Source organism: Lipophrys pholis (genome assembly GCF_963383615.2).
Source record: "Lipophrys pholis genome assembly, chromosome: 5".
Lineage (NCBI taxonomy): Eukaryota > Metazoa > Chordata > Actinopteri > Blenniiformes > Blenniidae > Lipophrys > Lipophrys pholis.
In genome coordinates, this window is record NC_137628.1 from 17613046 (window position 1) to 17628764 (window position 15719).

The following is a 15719-nucleotide window of genomic DNA, read 5'->3' on the forward strand; positions in this document are numbered from 1 at the left end:
CTGGCACAAGCCTTGGAGTCGCCTGCTGTCCTCCGCCCAGCCTGAGTGCTCTTTCCTGGGGATAGAAGATAATATGGGAAAAGGTTATGAAGAAGACACGCTATAACTGTCTAGTCATAAACTTTGTGTGTTTTTATCTTTGTCACCTACTCAGTTGCTGGTGCTTTTTCTTTCCTGCACACACACACACACACGCACACACACACACGCACACTAACGTTGACCCTGTGTGACAGTGACGCAGCTCCCCACTGAGTGTCTATACTGCCAGACAGATGGTGGTCTGCTTTACTGTACATCGTCTTCCTGATTGGTTTATCTACTTGTCTGTGTCGGCGCCCTCACTTGTTTGTTCGGAGTCCAAGCTGTTCGAAGCTGTGCGAGCTGTGAAGGGTTACTACCACTGCCATTTGTTGGATTAGCTTGTTGACATTGTTTGTGCGCTTGTTGACATTGTTTGTTGCTTAGTGTGAGTCCTGTTTTGTTTTATTTTCACTTCTACGAAACAGCGCGGCGTCCAGGTATTTATAGGTACTGATGTTTGTATGGATTAGATTTTATTGGTTCCAATTCCAAAACTTTTGTTTGATGCATTAAGGACGTTTTTACGGGGGGATCAAAAAAGTGATCAAAGTGACATGATTTGTTTCCTGTATCTGTTTCAAAATTAAAATCCACGTTTGCATACACTCTCCAACTTCATATTAGAACTTCAAGTGCCGTTACTATGGATGTCCATTCTGTCTGTATCCAGAAATGTATGTATAGTTTAACTTTTCACTCACACTTTTATATTATTCATATTTGATTCTCAAAATTTGATGATTCAAATCATTTTGACCTAAGAGATAATATATTAGATTAAGGTTAAAGATGGAATCTTTTGGGCTAAAAAATAATTAAAGTTATTTACAAATGACAGTGAATAAAATATACAAAATATATGGTGCAAATGTAGTTAGTTTTTTTTTAAGTCAAAATGGTTCAAATGATGTTCATATCAGCTTTATTTCTACAGTTCCATATTTCATACAAAATTAGATCATCATAATATAGCATTTTCATATACACACATCAACCCTTGTTATCTGTGCTCAGGACTCTCAGTTTCATTCAAGATGTAATCTAAAGACATGGAAGCACTTGGTCACAGGGTCACTGACTGGTGATACTGACTGCTGGGTTGACTTCAGGCTGGCCGTCGCGCCTGGCTCCAGCTCCCTCACATGACCTCACCCTCTCATCCCTCTCCATCTGCCCTGACCAGGCCTCACAATGGACAAAGAGAGGCTCAAAAGTGCGCGTCTGTGGCTTATGTGAAAGGGTGTGAACATTACCAAGTGACATGCCATTTCTTTTTTTGAGAACTCTTTCATCTGTTGTGTTCACTGTGTTTTTGTTTGTGTTGAAGTGTGGATATCATGAGCCAGATTTGATAACATGGCAGTCCAGGTCCTGAGACCTGACACTCAAAGGAACAAGTTCACAGGCAGCCTGCTCTACCATCTCCCTGCCAGCCCCTCTCCTCTCCTCTCCTCTCCTCTCCTCTCCAATCCCCAGTCTGCTAAGATACACATGCAAACACATCAGCACACTCGGCAATACCCTGATGCAAATGCTCACAAATACCGACATGCGTGCATATTGACATGGCACAGAATGAGCGACCATCAACCCATTTCAGCCTTGTCAGACTTTGCTTTCATTGGCTCATATCTTCTGACATGGCTGTGATTGGCCAGTGTGTGTCCACACCCCTGTGTACACACAAACACACTCACATAAGCACATTCGAACCACACTGTTTGCTCTCCTTGCCCTGCGTTGAGCCGTCTGGCTGGCATCATCTCCAGCTGCACTGCCAAAGGGTCAAAGGTGACCACCGCTTGGCAGGACAAGCGCCATGTCCTTCCGCTCTTCCGTGGTCGTGTGTGTCTGTGTGCTGTCAATGTTACCGTGTGACCTCCTTGATCAACTTTCCTCTCCTGGAGTGTTCCTCCATGTATACATACAATATCATGTACACAGCCTTTTCATTCTTTATGAAACTACACTGCTGCAATTACAAAAAAATATATGACTCAATTATTGTCAGGTGGAAAACTTTTCTCCCGTAGGAAATCATTATGATTATGTTTCCGCTCTCCCAAAAGAACAATCATAATTCTTTGGATGTTTTCAAATGGATGGATTCTCACTTTTCTTTCATCACTCTGCTCCTCCGGAGGAAAGAACTTAAGAGTTACTCTGTAATTGGGTCTCCTGCTTTCCAGTGCAATACATTCACCCAGCTGACTTATTGACGTATTGTTATGTTCATAAAGTGGCACATTTGCTCTGAATTTTCATTGAAGTGTTCCTCGGGAGAGAAAGACTTGGCTGCAGGAAGAATGTTTGTTATCACTGTTATCTCAGTGGTGCTTTTGGAGGAGTTGGCAGCCTCGCTCGGTGTGTGTGTGTGTGTGTGTGTGTGTGTGTGTGTGTGTGTGTGTGTGTGTGTGTGTGTGTGTGTGTGTGTGTGTGTGTGTGTGTGTGTGTGTGTGTGTGTGTGTGTGTGTATTCGCACTGAGGATGTTTTCTCAGTCTTATCAACGTGTCCTTGGCCGTGCATGTGCAGCAGCCTTCTATCAGTGTAATTCACTTTCTTTTATGTGTCTTGTAAAGAAATGCAAAGGGTTTGAGAGATAAAAGTGAAGGAAACTCAAATATCATTGCAAACAGACGTGGGCGTGGGCAGAAAAGCAGGTGGTCAGAGTTGTTTGAAAATGAATTTGGATGTTGAGTAGCAACCAAACCGAGAAGCATAAATCCAGGCAAAACGTGAGGTATGATATGAAAAAAAAGAAGAGGACTGAAGAGAAAGACTCTTGCAACACTGAAACATGGGAGAGGCTTACCTTAAAGCACCCCTCTGCTGGCCAGACAGGAAGTGTGTATAACAGCCTCAGCACAAAGACCCACAGTGTGTATCTAGGCCAGCAGGAAAAGGGACCGGGGGAGGAGATATCCAAGTCTCAACACAGGCCTTCCCAACACTTCTCAGTTCTATACTCGGCTTAGTACTGTGATATTTCTGCAACACTTCGAGCTTTCTCTTTTTTTCCCCTTAAAGCTGTGCTCCTGAGCTCTGTGGTGTCCTGGATCACTTTACTCCAAGTCTTAGTTTTGTATCTGTTTTCATGTGAAACGTGGAACAACAGCCATTATTTTAGGTGATGCAAACTGATCCCAAAGTAAAACTGTCACGCGTCGTGTCACATTACTGAAGCAGTCTATTGTGGCTCTCTTCCTTCATGCTATCAGACTTTCCTGTACTTCTCTCTCTCTCTCTCTCTTAGTTTTCTTTTTTAAATTTTTGTTGATTTTTGTTTCTCTGAGTCAAATGTGCATCCTGTCACAGAGCCACGCATTTTTTTCATTTTCTGCAAATCTGCATTCCCTCGGCTCTCATATCTTTGTGTCTCTGCACTTTCTGGTTTGTTTCTCCCCCCCCCCCCCCTCTCTCTCTCTCTCTCTGTCTCTTTGTCAGACAGCACTCAGCTCCTGATGTTGCAGTGTGTAAAGCATTTTAATTCGAAACACTTTCTTTGAACATGATCATGTGCATGCGATGCGAGGGTCTTGCTATCTAAGGGCGAAATGCAGAAGAGATAAGCTCCTACTCACATCTCAATAATATTCATGGCTCCGTATTTCACTTTGATTTTATTCACGTCGCATCTCTCTCCCTTTTCATCTCTTTGTCTGCCTTTCTCTCCATTCCTGGCCTGCTTCTCTCCTCAGTCTAGAGTGAAGTCTGAGCTAGCTGAGATGCCTGGCCCAAGGCCTTGTTACTTTATTTGCATTTCACCACGGTTTGCATGTGCCAGGAAAATGCCACCTGGTGGTGAAAACCCCCTACTGCAGCCATCCCTTCGGCGTGTGTGTGTGTGTGTGTGTGTGTGTGTGTGTGCCTTTCTGATGTTTGTATCTGGTGAACGCCGTGTAGGTAGAGTGAGTGTAACCGCCTTCTTCCTCCTTCCTTCTGCCTCCCCCGTGTTCCCCTTCTCTTTCCCTTTCCGGCCTTTGTGCAGCTGTATTTATTTGGGCTGCAACCGAGCTTTGCAAAGACACTGGTCCTTAACACACTTGGGCCCCCGCCCCGGTTGACTCCTTTAAGTTGAGTAGCGATGGAGGTTGACAGGGTAATAATGCTGGTGTCAACACCACTTACAGGACAGTTATATCAGTATCAGCTCGGCAGGGGGACGTTCACACTCTGTTAGGCTGGGTCGTGAACCGTGCTGGGGGCCCCCAGCCTCAGACACACATACACTCACACGTGCAGTATGCTTGGGCCACCGCTAATGAAGCAGCTTACACGTACATGAATGCATAATGATCATACCGATAAACAATCAGCACACATTTTTACGCACACAGGCTGACGGCATTAATTCAGCGTAGGTACACTCTTTAATATATTACATGTAAGTGTCAGATCTTAGGCTAATTCTTTGAGCGTTACAAGTTTTATCGATTCAAATTTAGTCGGCTAAGTCAGTGGCGCTTCATATCGGAGCCTTGTGTGCTCTCCGTCCCAGGACATGTTTCTACTCCAAGAGTACATTTGTACTAATGTGTGTATTTACTTGCGAGCATCGCTAAGTGTGTCCTTGTGCCCGTTTAAGCAGGATTCTCGCTCCTCGAGGCCGAGTGGTCCTCCGTGACTTTGAGCCGCTGTCCAAAATACAAGTTTTGTCAGCACAACTCCAACACACAGAATCTCATTTACACTCAACGATCCATATTAATTATGAATCAGAGTACTGTTAGAGGCCTCTGTGACCGCATTGCATAGCAATGATCACAGCAACCAAACGGGGTTGTTCAAGGGTTTCCTGTCTTGTAAACTCTATTTTCATTTCCATTACCAAAAGAAAAAGAAAAAATTATTTATTTTGCAAGACTTTCCCGTACCAGCTCGAACTTTCCTTTTATTTTATTAGCTGTTTTGAGAAACAGGGAAGTTTCCTCAAGTAAGAGTATTTCTTTTACTTCGCACCCAAATGAGGAAAAAAACACATTTTGGACCAAGAAATACAAAAGTGATGATGGTTTAACCTGTTTCCATCGACCTAACAAGACTGAAATGAGAAATGATATTGTCGGGGATAGCCGTGTGCTTGTGTATGAAACACAAATCGTCTCACTTCAACCCAAAGTTTTGCACAATTTGAACTTCTTCCCACCTAAAGCATTTAATGTTAAGAATCATTGCAATATTAAGTTATTTTGCCAATACTAGCAATAACAACAGTACTATACCTCAAACTTTCCACTGCAGAAGAAACCAAAAACAAACAAAAAAAACCTTCTGGTTTTGTTTTATTCTTCAGATTTTCTATATTTATTTTTTCAATCCAATTAGGGAATCCAAAACAAACTGACATGCTCCCTTTGCTGGGAACAATAATACAATGCATCGCTTCACATGCTCTGATTTAAAAACAAGCTGTGGCATGTGTGGATGCTAAGTCAATGACTCATTTTCAGTTCAATACAGTCAACTGGTAAAGGAAAGGCAATTCAACCACAGGATTTCTGCATAAAGAATCGGAGCGCGAAAAAGTTGATATAGCGAATTGAGTTGATTATCCAACCTTTACAGTAAGATTAATTTACTATTCAAAAGAGCTAATGGTGTATGGGAAGACAAATAGATAATTAGATATAAACTGTACCTAATCACTTCTATACCAAAGATATGAGGTTTTGATCTCATTTCTGAAGTTGTATCTGATCTTGAATTTAAACCTCCTTTGGAAAATAATTGTAAACCCCTCGGAGTGATAATGTGGCAGTGTTAGTCATCACAAAGGAATATGTTTACCATGTAATGCAGACAACCTTCATTAACTTTCACTCCGTTGTACAAAAACCCGTTTTAACTTTCTGGCTTTCATGAGAATATTTTGAAAAGGTCCACTGGGTAGGCTAATTTGGAATATTCTACTCTCTTTGGGGTATATGCTTAGTGAGCTTACAGCCAAATAATAAGCCTAACATTTATTGTCACATCTTGAGGAAACTCCAGTGACTTTATAATGCCAATAAAAAAACATGTCTTGAGAAGAGCCCACTGCAACTCAAACCAACCCTGTGATGGACAAACACTGAAGTACAGTAATCTGCACTGATGGAGCAAAGAGGTGATTGTGGGGTGAGGATAAGAGGGTGAATGGAGAGAGGGATTGAAGAGAATAAATAAAGAGGGGGTATGTTTGGGCATTCAGCCAGCCAGATACCCCCTCAAAACCTCCACTTCAACTATCACCCACTCCTCCCTTTCCCCACGAGTTCATGCTTACACTCCAGACCCATAACCCTCTCCCTTTCCCACTTTCTTTGCTTCCGTTCCCATCCTCCATGCTCCCAGTCTTGTAATCCCCCTTTCTCCCGCCTCCCTGCTCCTCCCTCTGTTCTTCCCGCTTGCTCCTCTCTCCTCCTCTTCCCCACCATCTCCCTCCCTTTCTCCCCTCTCTCTCTCTCTCTCGCTCTCTCTCTCTCTTTCTCCGTTCCTTTCCATCCCTCCCCTCGTCTCAGCATCCCTCTCTCCTGGGTCTTCTTGCCGTGGTGTGGTGCTGTTGGCAGAGCGTGGGCGCAGGCGGCACACAGACGGGAGCACAGATGGGCAGCAAGCTGCGCAGGGCGGCCAGGCGCACCTGCTCCACACACACACACACACACACACACACACACACACACACACACACACACACACACACACACACACACACACACACACACACACACACACACACATTGATGCACACACACACACACACACACACACACACACAATGACGCACACACACACACACATACAGAGCCATACTCTGCCACCTCGCCACACAGCCTGCCTGCCTGGCACAGTGGCACGATGGTACAGGGACAGAAACACAAATACACACAGACACACATGTATACATACATAGATACATACATTTATTTGTACATCCATACGTGCCAACACAAATGTGTGCATGCGATTTGCTCCCCCATAGTGTGTGTGTGCCAGACAAACAGTGAGTGTATGAACCAAACGCAAAAGCAATGAGCTTTATTCTTCCTGTGACATTTTCTTCTTCTCTTCTATTGTTTTGGACCCTTAAATATTTTCTGCGATGCTTATAAGTGACTTATAAGTTAATAGGGTAAAAATATGAAAAGGTCACATTCACACATATGGTTCACCACATGGGGATCTGGTTAACACTTTTCGGACAAAAGCATTGCTACACACACACACACACACACACACACACACACACACACACACACACACACACACACACACACACACACACACACACACACACACACACACACACACACACACACACACACACACAAGCACTGAGCAACAGTGGTGATAAAGACATCCTAATACTGAAATAGAAATATACCCTCATATGACTCTGACTTAAATAATTAAAAAATAAAAGAAAATATATATATAAAAATAAAAAGGAAAAAAATAAAATAACGTCCAATAAAAGAGCTGAGTGAACATCTGTGTGGGATAGCTGGGGGGATTAGGAGGGTTTGGAACATTTTAAGCGCATTAAGGATTAAAAAAAGGTCAGAATGTTTAGCAACATACCGATAAACCTCTTAAGCGAAACCCAATTGGGAGGCTGTACTGCGTTATCCTGTGTTTTGGGGAGGAGAAGTGGGGAGAGGGGGAGGAAGAGATGGAGGGGGAGCTGTAGAGTTGACATTTGTTCCAACAAGGAGGGGAATCTCGACACATACTTGTAGTTACACGCGCATTTGTTCACACATATGGACTCATGCTGGTTTGATGTGGCCACAGAGTACATTAGGTCGCATATTGATTTGTATGCTAATGATTGGAGTCTCAGCATGACCAGCAGTGACAAGCCCACATGGTACATTTTGCAATTCTGACCTTGACTTATGTTTTTTTGGTTTAGTGCCATGTTTATAGTATTTAAGGCTCGATTAATACTTTGCATGGAAGGTGTTTAAATTTGAGTTTTTGAATGCAATATCAGTGGCCTGAGTTGCAATCTGGCAACTGTCTCTGTCCCTTAACACCTGTCGGCCAACAGCCAACAGGTCAATGCACTAAAGCCTAATCCACAACCGCTGGAATGAGTGTAGTGAGGTTGTTTCCCTGGTGTGTTGTTTGCTCTTACAGGTCAGTTTATTTTATGCCTGCATGTGGAGATTATCAGGTAATTACAACAAAAAGAGTTGACTCGTACATAGAATTAACCAAAATAGATACTGCAAGGCTTGAGAATGACTCATTTTGCATTAAGGTACCTAAAGAAAACCAGATGAATGTGTCAAGTTAGAAAATAATATTGGAGTAGATTCTATCGTTCATATGGAATTGATGCTGAAGACAGCCTCGGAAATATTTGGCGGATGGGAAGAGTTGAGGCCCACACTGATAGAGGGGAGGATTGTGAGAGCGAGAGAGCAACCACAGTACTGAATGTCAAGACCGTGATGAGTGGGGTTATGTTGATTGTGGTGGGGTCGTGAGATTTGCCCCGGAGCCTGTAGAGAGAGTCAGCAATCAGCAGTCAGTGACAGCAGTAATCATTAAGCTCCAACCACAAAGACGCTTGACAGTCAGAGAGCGAACACAAACTCACCACAAAAAGCTTCAACATTTCAACTAATCAACCACTAAGCGAACAAATGTTATCGAGCACTAAGCCGTAGTTGTTGCCAGTGGTCATTTGGTTGTGACCAATATTAGCCAACTCTTATTCACTGTTTCTGTCTTATTATAACTGAATCTGTCTCTTTAATAAAAACTGCTTACTTCCAGTACATCATATTATTTGATTTCAGATTTTCAGTCACAGGACTAAACTGGCAAGAAACGTAGGAAAGCGCATATGGGAATAGCATCCAACAAATGGTTTGGCCAGCTGGAATCAAACCAGTGACCCATTGGTCAAAGCATGTGTGCCAATGTTATATGAACCATAATCAGCCACAGCTATACGTTATTATTTTTAACTAGCTGAAGTTTGAAGGGAAAATCTCATTTATCACTGTGGCACCCTTTTACTCCATGCATTTAAACTGATAAAATCAATGTACAGTAGAGTTGAAGCTTTAGAAATACATGACACCATTTCACTCAGTTGTAGATAACATGGTCCGCAAATAAGCGAAAACTTTAGCACAAATCAACTGTCCAAAAGTCACTGTGCGGTGGTCAGTTTAGTTGTTTAAAGAAAAGGACACTTTGTATATTGTCCTTGTGTTCATTACGGGGTCACTGAGTACACTCTGATTCTATCAGTACTTTTTTTTTAATTCACTAATTTGAAGGGACTGCAGAGTATGCTGAATGGTTCGAGGTTAGAGATGGGTTTTGCTTTTGGTGGAGCATCCAAGAGGGGCTGCAGGACTACGATTATGGTTGCTGAAGGGAGGGCTTTAGGGGGCTGCGGTGAGAAGATAAGGGGCTGGATGTGGGGGGTTTTTGGGGGGGGGGTTTAGGCAGAGGTGGCAGAGTGGGTTGTAGCTGCTGTTGTAGGCTGCAGCTTGCAAAGCAATGATAACCAACAACTAGACCTCTGTCTTACCTCTCTCTCACCCTGTCCTTCTCATTTCTCTAACAGCTATATGATGTACTAATTTAACAATAACACTTAATTACAATGAGAGATGTAGCGATGTGGTGGGAGCACATTGTCCCTTCTCTCCTGAGAGTAATTTCAAGTCACTGAATCATAAGCACACATGATCAAAACTTCTTCTTAAACAGTCCTGAAGAATTTAGAGAAGAATATAGAAGAAACCACAAGTCATGTTATCCGTCAGGACTCTGATGCAGTTTAGCTAGTCAAGACCTCAGGGTGATGTTGAGGACGGCTATCAGTTTTCCTGCTGCTGTGCATATCTGTCTGACAGTTTCTTATCTACCATGAGCCTCAGCTTTCACACTTCGGCAACAGCAGAACATGTTGGGGTCATGACAGGCCAACAATGGGCAATTCAGACACACTCAGGGCAGGGTTTCCAAGTGCCGGGTGTTTCCAAAATGTGATATGTCCATATTGAAAAACAGTTACTCAGTTAAATAAGCAGGATATGATTCCAAACCAGGAGAAGATATGTTTTTGTTTTTTTTAAGAATACTCAAAAGGAGATGTCATTGGGTTTCTTGATGTCTGTAGCTTTATTTTCTATCATGTTGCTCAGATTTTTTAAGAAAAAACGTGTTTTTTTTTTAACGTACCTGAGCCTTCCTTATTAAACTAGCAACAAAAAAATGAAACTTTTCTTTAGAATCCGAGCAGTGAGTGCCACATTAGTTGATGGTACGCTTTGACCAAAACCCTCATCGTTTTTTGAGACAGTGGTACAGTTGTAATAGGACTCATTTAACAAAATATAACTATTAAACATCAAATAGTTTGACGACCATGTCCCAAAAAATACTACAGAGGTGAAGAGGCTTTGCTTGAGTTGCTTCGGTGCAACTGTTGTCAAGCATTCGTATGCTCTCTCAAAATGTTATGCAGCTTCATGGCTTTATATAACTTACACATTAGAATATGCGATATCTCTCGAGCATACTGCAGATACAGTTCAAACGTTGTGTATCTAACCAGTGCATGTATGGTGTGAGAAATAGAGTGTCAGTAGAGCCCTGTGGTGAAATACTACACGACGGTAAAAAGGCCAGTGAAGTCAGGTTGTTTTCTCAACAGCTTTCGTTGGCCATCATATATGTTTACTCTGAGTGTGTACCTCAGTGTTTGTCCACGTGTGTGTGTGTGTGTGTGCGCGCGCGTGTGTGTGTGTGTTTCTGAATGTGTCTGCGTGCATGTGCGGCGGGGGCGCAGCCTCGTATGTTTGGAGTGAGTGCCGTCAGTTAGCTGGAATGTGGCACTACCGCCAATGTTAAGATGGCTGCCAAGCTCTAAGATGGCTGCCAGGATTACACCCAGCCAGCGAGAGACAGAGAAGAGCGAGAGATTCTGCTCGAAGAGAGAGTGGAAAAGAAGCTCTTTTATTTCTCTACTCTTTATTTTCTTTCATTCTCACTCTTGTCTGTCTCGCTCTTTTCTCTGTGGATAAGCACTGCTTCATAGGCAGCGAGACAGGTCTGTTATTGTTTCTGCTCAGTAATCTGTGGCTTAGTGTAGCTGCAAGGCAAGTGCTGCTGGCAGGAGTCTGTGTGCTCTGTTATCACCTACAGCCTGCAGATAAACACCTCCTTTGCTAGGTTGCTAGCTAGCTGCAGCCTAGCTAGGCCTGAATGGACTGCCAGTGTTAATAGGCGTCCACACCAATCCAAAAAATGGAGCTCATTTATCAGCTTATTCACAAGGTCAAGAAGAGCAAGGAAATAGATCAGCTCTTCGGCTTGCATTGTGTATCCAATTGTACATCTCCACGGAAACAGTCTATGAAAGAGAGCAGCATCTCGAGGCCAACTTTTCTCAGGACTCAGGCTACAAGACCTCATTTTGCAGCCTGTTGCTCCCTCAAGTAATTGTAGCCTTGTGTTGCCAAGACTTGGCATGTTTGTGTCTGCTCATGTGAGAGCTTTCATAGACCAGTCATAACAGGTGTGTGTGTGTGTGTGTGTGTGTGTGTGTGTGTGTGTGTGTGTGTGTGTGTGTGTGTGTGTGTGTGTGTGTGTGTGTGTGTGTGTGTGTGTGTGTGTGTGTGTGTGTGTGTGTGTGTGTGTGTGTGTGTGTGTGTGTGTGTGTGTGTGTGTGTGTGTGTGTGTGTGTGTGTGTGTGTGTGTGTGTGTGTGTGTGTGTGATCCCAAGCGGAAGAGCTTTGCCTAAACTTTAACATGCTCTGCATCAAATCCCTCAGGGCAAACAGACCATCGTGGTCAGCCTTCCTCGCTCCATCTGTCTGTGTCTTATTTATGAGTTGGTCCATGCAAGGATTACAACATGTATTAAAGTATGAAACAAAAATTAGCGAAAGAAACAGATTGCGTGTGTGTGTGTGTGTGTGTGTGTGTGTGTGTGTGTGTGTGTGTGTGTGTGTGTGTGTGTGTGTGTGTGTGTGTGTGTGTGTGTGTGTGTGTGTGTGTGTGTGTAAGGTGCTCTGTTTACGGAGACTAAATCCCTAACAGCAAGAAAGTATTAAATAGGATTAGGGTGAGGGATATGATTGCGTGGTTAGATACTAAATGGCATAGCAGAACACTGTAAATCATTGCACCTTAAGTCTGGAGGGACAGAGGGAGATAAGATGGAACATTCTTAGATACAAGACTGTGGCATAAAAATGTGTGAATTCACACACACATTCACAAGATGTATACCATACCCCAGCACATACTGCAAGTCCCTCTTATTCCCACTCGCACCTCGAATATCACAGTTTTGGCAAGATGCATACATATCTATGATTCATTGAGACTTCCCAGTATGTTTTCCCTAAGTTCTTTAAGCATCCAGACTAAGTCATATTCATGTGTCTTTCTCTTCTTTCTTTCCAAACAGAATCTGGACAATCAGACAGCTCCAGCCAACAAGGGGACACAGACATCAAACCACCACCCAATGGTAGGTACACACAAAATGTGTTTTTATACTTTAGAGTGGACAACACATTAACATATTCATCTACAGACGTAACTCAGTTGTACTACTTGCCTAATCCCAACCTCACTCTCCCCTTAATTTCCCCTTAACGAGGATCTCCATCGTTGACCAAACACTGACATGAGTCCTCATGAAATCAGGTGTAGGTTCCCACCAGGTCGCCCCCCCCCCCACACACACACACACACACACACACACACTCACACACACGTGTCCGTGTCCAAACACTGTCAAATCGTGAATTGATTCCATCATGCTTATCAGCCTTAACATATTCTAATTATGGATCCAATTAAGAAACACACTCACACAGATGCTGATCCACAAACAGAGTTGCAGATGGTCACCCTCTCAAAGGCATGTGATTTTCAAGGCTTTCCTAGAATTTCGATGTTGTTGTTTTTTTTCTTTTTTTCTTTCCACAGAATATATTTACAACAAACCCAATCATCCTCTTTTCCGTACAGGGCACCTGAGTTTCCAGGACTGCTTCGTCACTTCGGGGGTGTGGAACGTGGCAGAGCTGGTCAGAGTGTCACAGAGTAAGGAGAAAGTCATTCATAAAATGAAGTATTAATAGTTTTAACATTAAAAGGCTTGAGAATATGATTGAGAGTAGTTGTTTGTGAAATATGACTAAAAACGGTCTCAAATGATTTTCATGTCAAAGGGGTACGGTACAATCCAATTTTGAGAATTTGTGCTTTCGGACAGTGTAACTCAGTCAGTGTTTATTTGTCTCTGTTGAGTATCTCTGCAATATATTACCTCACCTCCTTTCCTCTCTCCCTTCTCTTTCCAGCTCCTGTAGCCACAGCGTCAGGTCCGAACTTCTCATTGGCTGACCTGGATAGCAGTCCCAGCTACTACAACATTAACCCGGCGGCTCTGGGGCGGCGCTCCCTCACCTCCCCTCCTTCCACCAGGTAAACAGACCCTACACAGTTTTTACATGGGCAGTTTAGGATATTCAGGTGTAGAAGAAGGATGACTATTAAAAGAGTGCAGTGTATGTTGTGGGGGAAAACAACATGTGACTGGTAGCTTTGCCTCAGTTTGTGATTCTCTGTGTTGCGAAGATCTGGAAGAAAGTGTGAAATCACAGTGCTGTAAGACAAAGTAAAGTGAGGCGATTTCATTGAAGCTACTTACTATGAATGGTGCTTTGTGGTCCATTCCCGGTCTCAGTAGCATACATATATATATATATATATACTGTATATGTGCATGTGTCTTTGTTGGCTGCTGTCCTTGATTTAAATGTGTGATGGCCCTTTCTGATTTTTTCCTCCTTTGTGACTTTCTCCAATCTCTCTTTCCCTTTTCTTACCTTCTGTCATCTGCTGTCACTTTAGGTCTGAGGTGGAGTTGTACGCAAATCTTCCACGGAGGTAGTTATAAACACTGAAAAATCCTACAAGTTCATAAAACACATCCACAGAAAAGACATACAGAGGCACACACTCAGAGAGTCTTAACATGTGGCTGTCCTTGCGGCCTGTCTTTCTGTTTCCTCCTTTTTCATCCATTTCAACATTTCTTGTGCTTTGTTTGTTCTACTCCAAGACTGTGGCAAGAGGATGCAAACCTGCTTTTGACTACCTTCTTCCTTTTAATGATGCTACACTATATTGTTCAACCCACTTATTTTGCTGTTGCCACATAAGCGTTGTTTCTTTTTACAATACCTTCTCTCTCCATCTCTTTCTGCCTCCACCAAATATCTTCCAATGGCCTTAGCTCCACCAAGAGGAAGTCCTTAGACGACAGTGAGATGGAGAGCCCCACCGATGATGTTTTCTACCCTGGACGTTCGCCTGCTGCCAGCTCCTCCCAGTCCAGTGCGTGGCCCAATGACATGGATGCAGGTACCTTCATATTCCATCCCACACCTGCCCGCTGCGCAAACACCCTTAGTCTTTTGTACTTTTCATGCATAACTTCTGATCCACCACCAATGTCCAAACTGATGCTTCTGTCTCTTGGTGCCACTTCTCCACACTCCTCATTCAACTAGTGAATGGACAGGTCCATGAACACCCCTCAGAGGCCTCACACTCACTGACCAGTCACAATCTTAAATGTAAATGTGGCACAGTCTGATCCTTTTACCAAAATAAAAGTACTGTAACTGCAAAAAAAAAAAAAAAGTTTAATCAAGAGTAGTAATCTTGATATGACACCAAGTGAGAGGATAACCAGCTTTTTTTTTTATTATTATTTTTAAAGCCTTTCCCATTACTGTTAAAAAAAAGGAGGATGACAGAAACAATGACACACCTGATTTAGTTAAAGTGTTGTAATCTGCCACAAAACAATTTCACAGTCTTAACCTTCACCGTGTGAAGCCTTTTCACATTGATTCGAATGGTCTCTTTATTAACGTTCTTTCAGTCAGTAAATCACAGGCATGTTTTAATTTACAGTCTGTGCTATAGTCTGGTCAAAAGTTTTCCCCAGTGCCAACACAACACTGCCAGAAAATGAATTTCATCATGTATAAACAGTGCTGAATGCTAAACACCTAATAGCCCCAGACACTGGAAATATAACCCGCAACATCTCACAGCAGCCTGCATTAAGGCTTTACAACAGTGCTTACATTGTTATGGAAGTTACCTCAGCTTCACAGCAGTGCCCTCCTTGGCTTTATCCTTGCTACAACCCCTAAGTCAACATGAAATCACCTCCTTCTGTACACTTATAAGAGTACATTCACTCTCTCCTTAAAGCCTTAGTCATGCAAAACGTTTACCTAATGTTCTGTCAATTATCCATCATTCACTACCTCCATCCTACACAAATGCTCAATGCTCTCTCTCTCTCTCTCTCTCTCTCTCTCTCTCTCTCTCTCTCTCTCTCTCTCTCTCTCACATTGTTAACAATACCCTTCTTCACTTTCAGTGCAGCACCATTTGGCGAGTGTGCAGGAGAGGAAGATAAAACATGAAAACGATGGCGTGCAGTTTCCTTACCATGGTTAGAACATTGATTACACTCATATATATTTATATTTATCAGTCTTTCTGTAGCTCAGTCATTCCTATGTATTTGTGTGTGTATATATATGATATAGATACATATACGTGCATATCTATATATCTA

At 42.8% G+C, this 15719-nt stretch overlaps 1 protein-coding gene across 27 annotated transcripts in view; it reads left to right on the forward strand.

Moving 5' to 3' along the window:
• Positions 1 to 15719, forward strand: part of nfixa (nuclear factor I/Xa) — a 111731-nt gene that overhangs the window by 76874 nt on the left and 19138 nt on the right. For 15 of the 27 annotated variants that reach the window (XM_080463168.1, XM_080463182.1, XM_080463169.1 and 12 more), the window contains 6 exons: positions 12513 to 12575; positions 13082 to 13156; positions 13417 to 13540; positions 13970 to 14005; positions 14355 to 14482; positions 15519 to 15593. In XM_080463168.1, the coding sequence (XP_080319294.1) occupies positions 12513 to 12575; positions 13082 to 13156; positions 13417 to 13540; positions 13970 to 14005; positions 14355 to 14482; positions 15519 to 15593 (501 nt within the window). The remainder of the gene's footprint in view (positions 1 to 12512; positions 12576 to 13081; positions 13157 to 13416; positions 13541 to 13969; positions 14006 to 14354; positions 14483 to 15518; positions 15594 to 15719) is intronic. The other 12 variants (XM_080463188.1, XM_080463172.1, XM_080463194.1 and 9 more) reach the window with 1 other exon arrangement.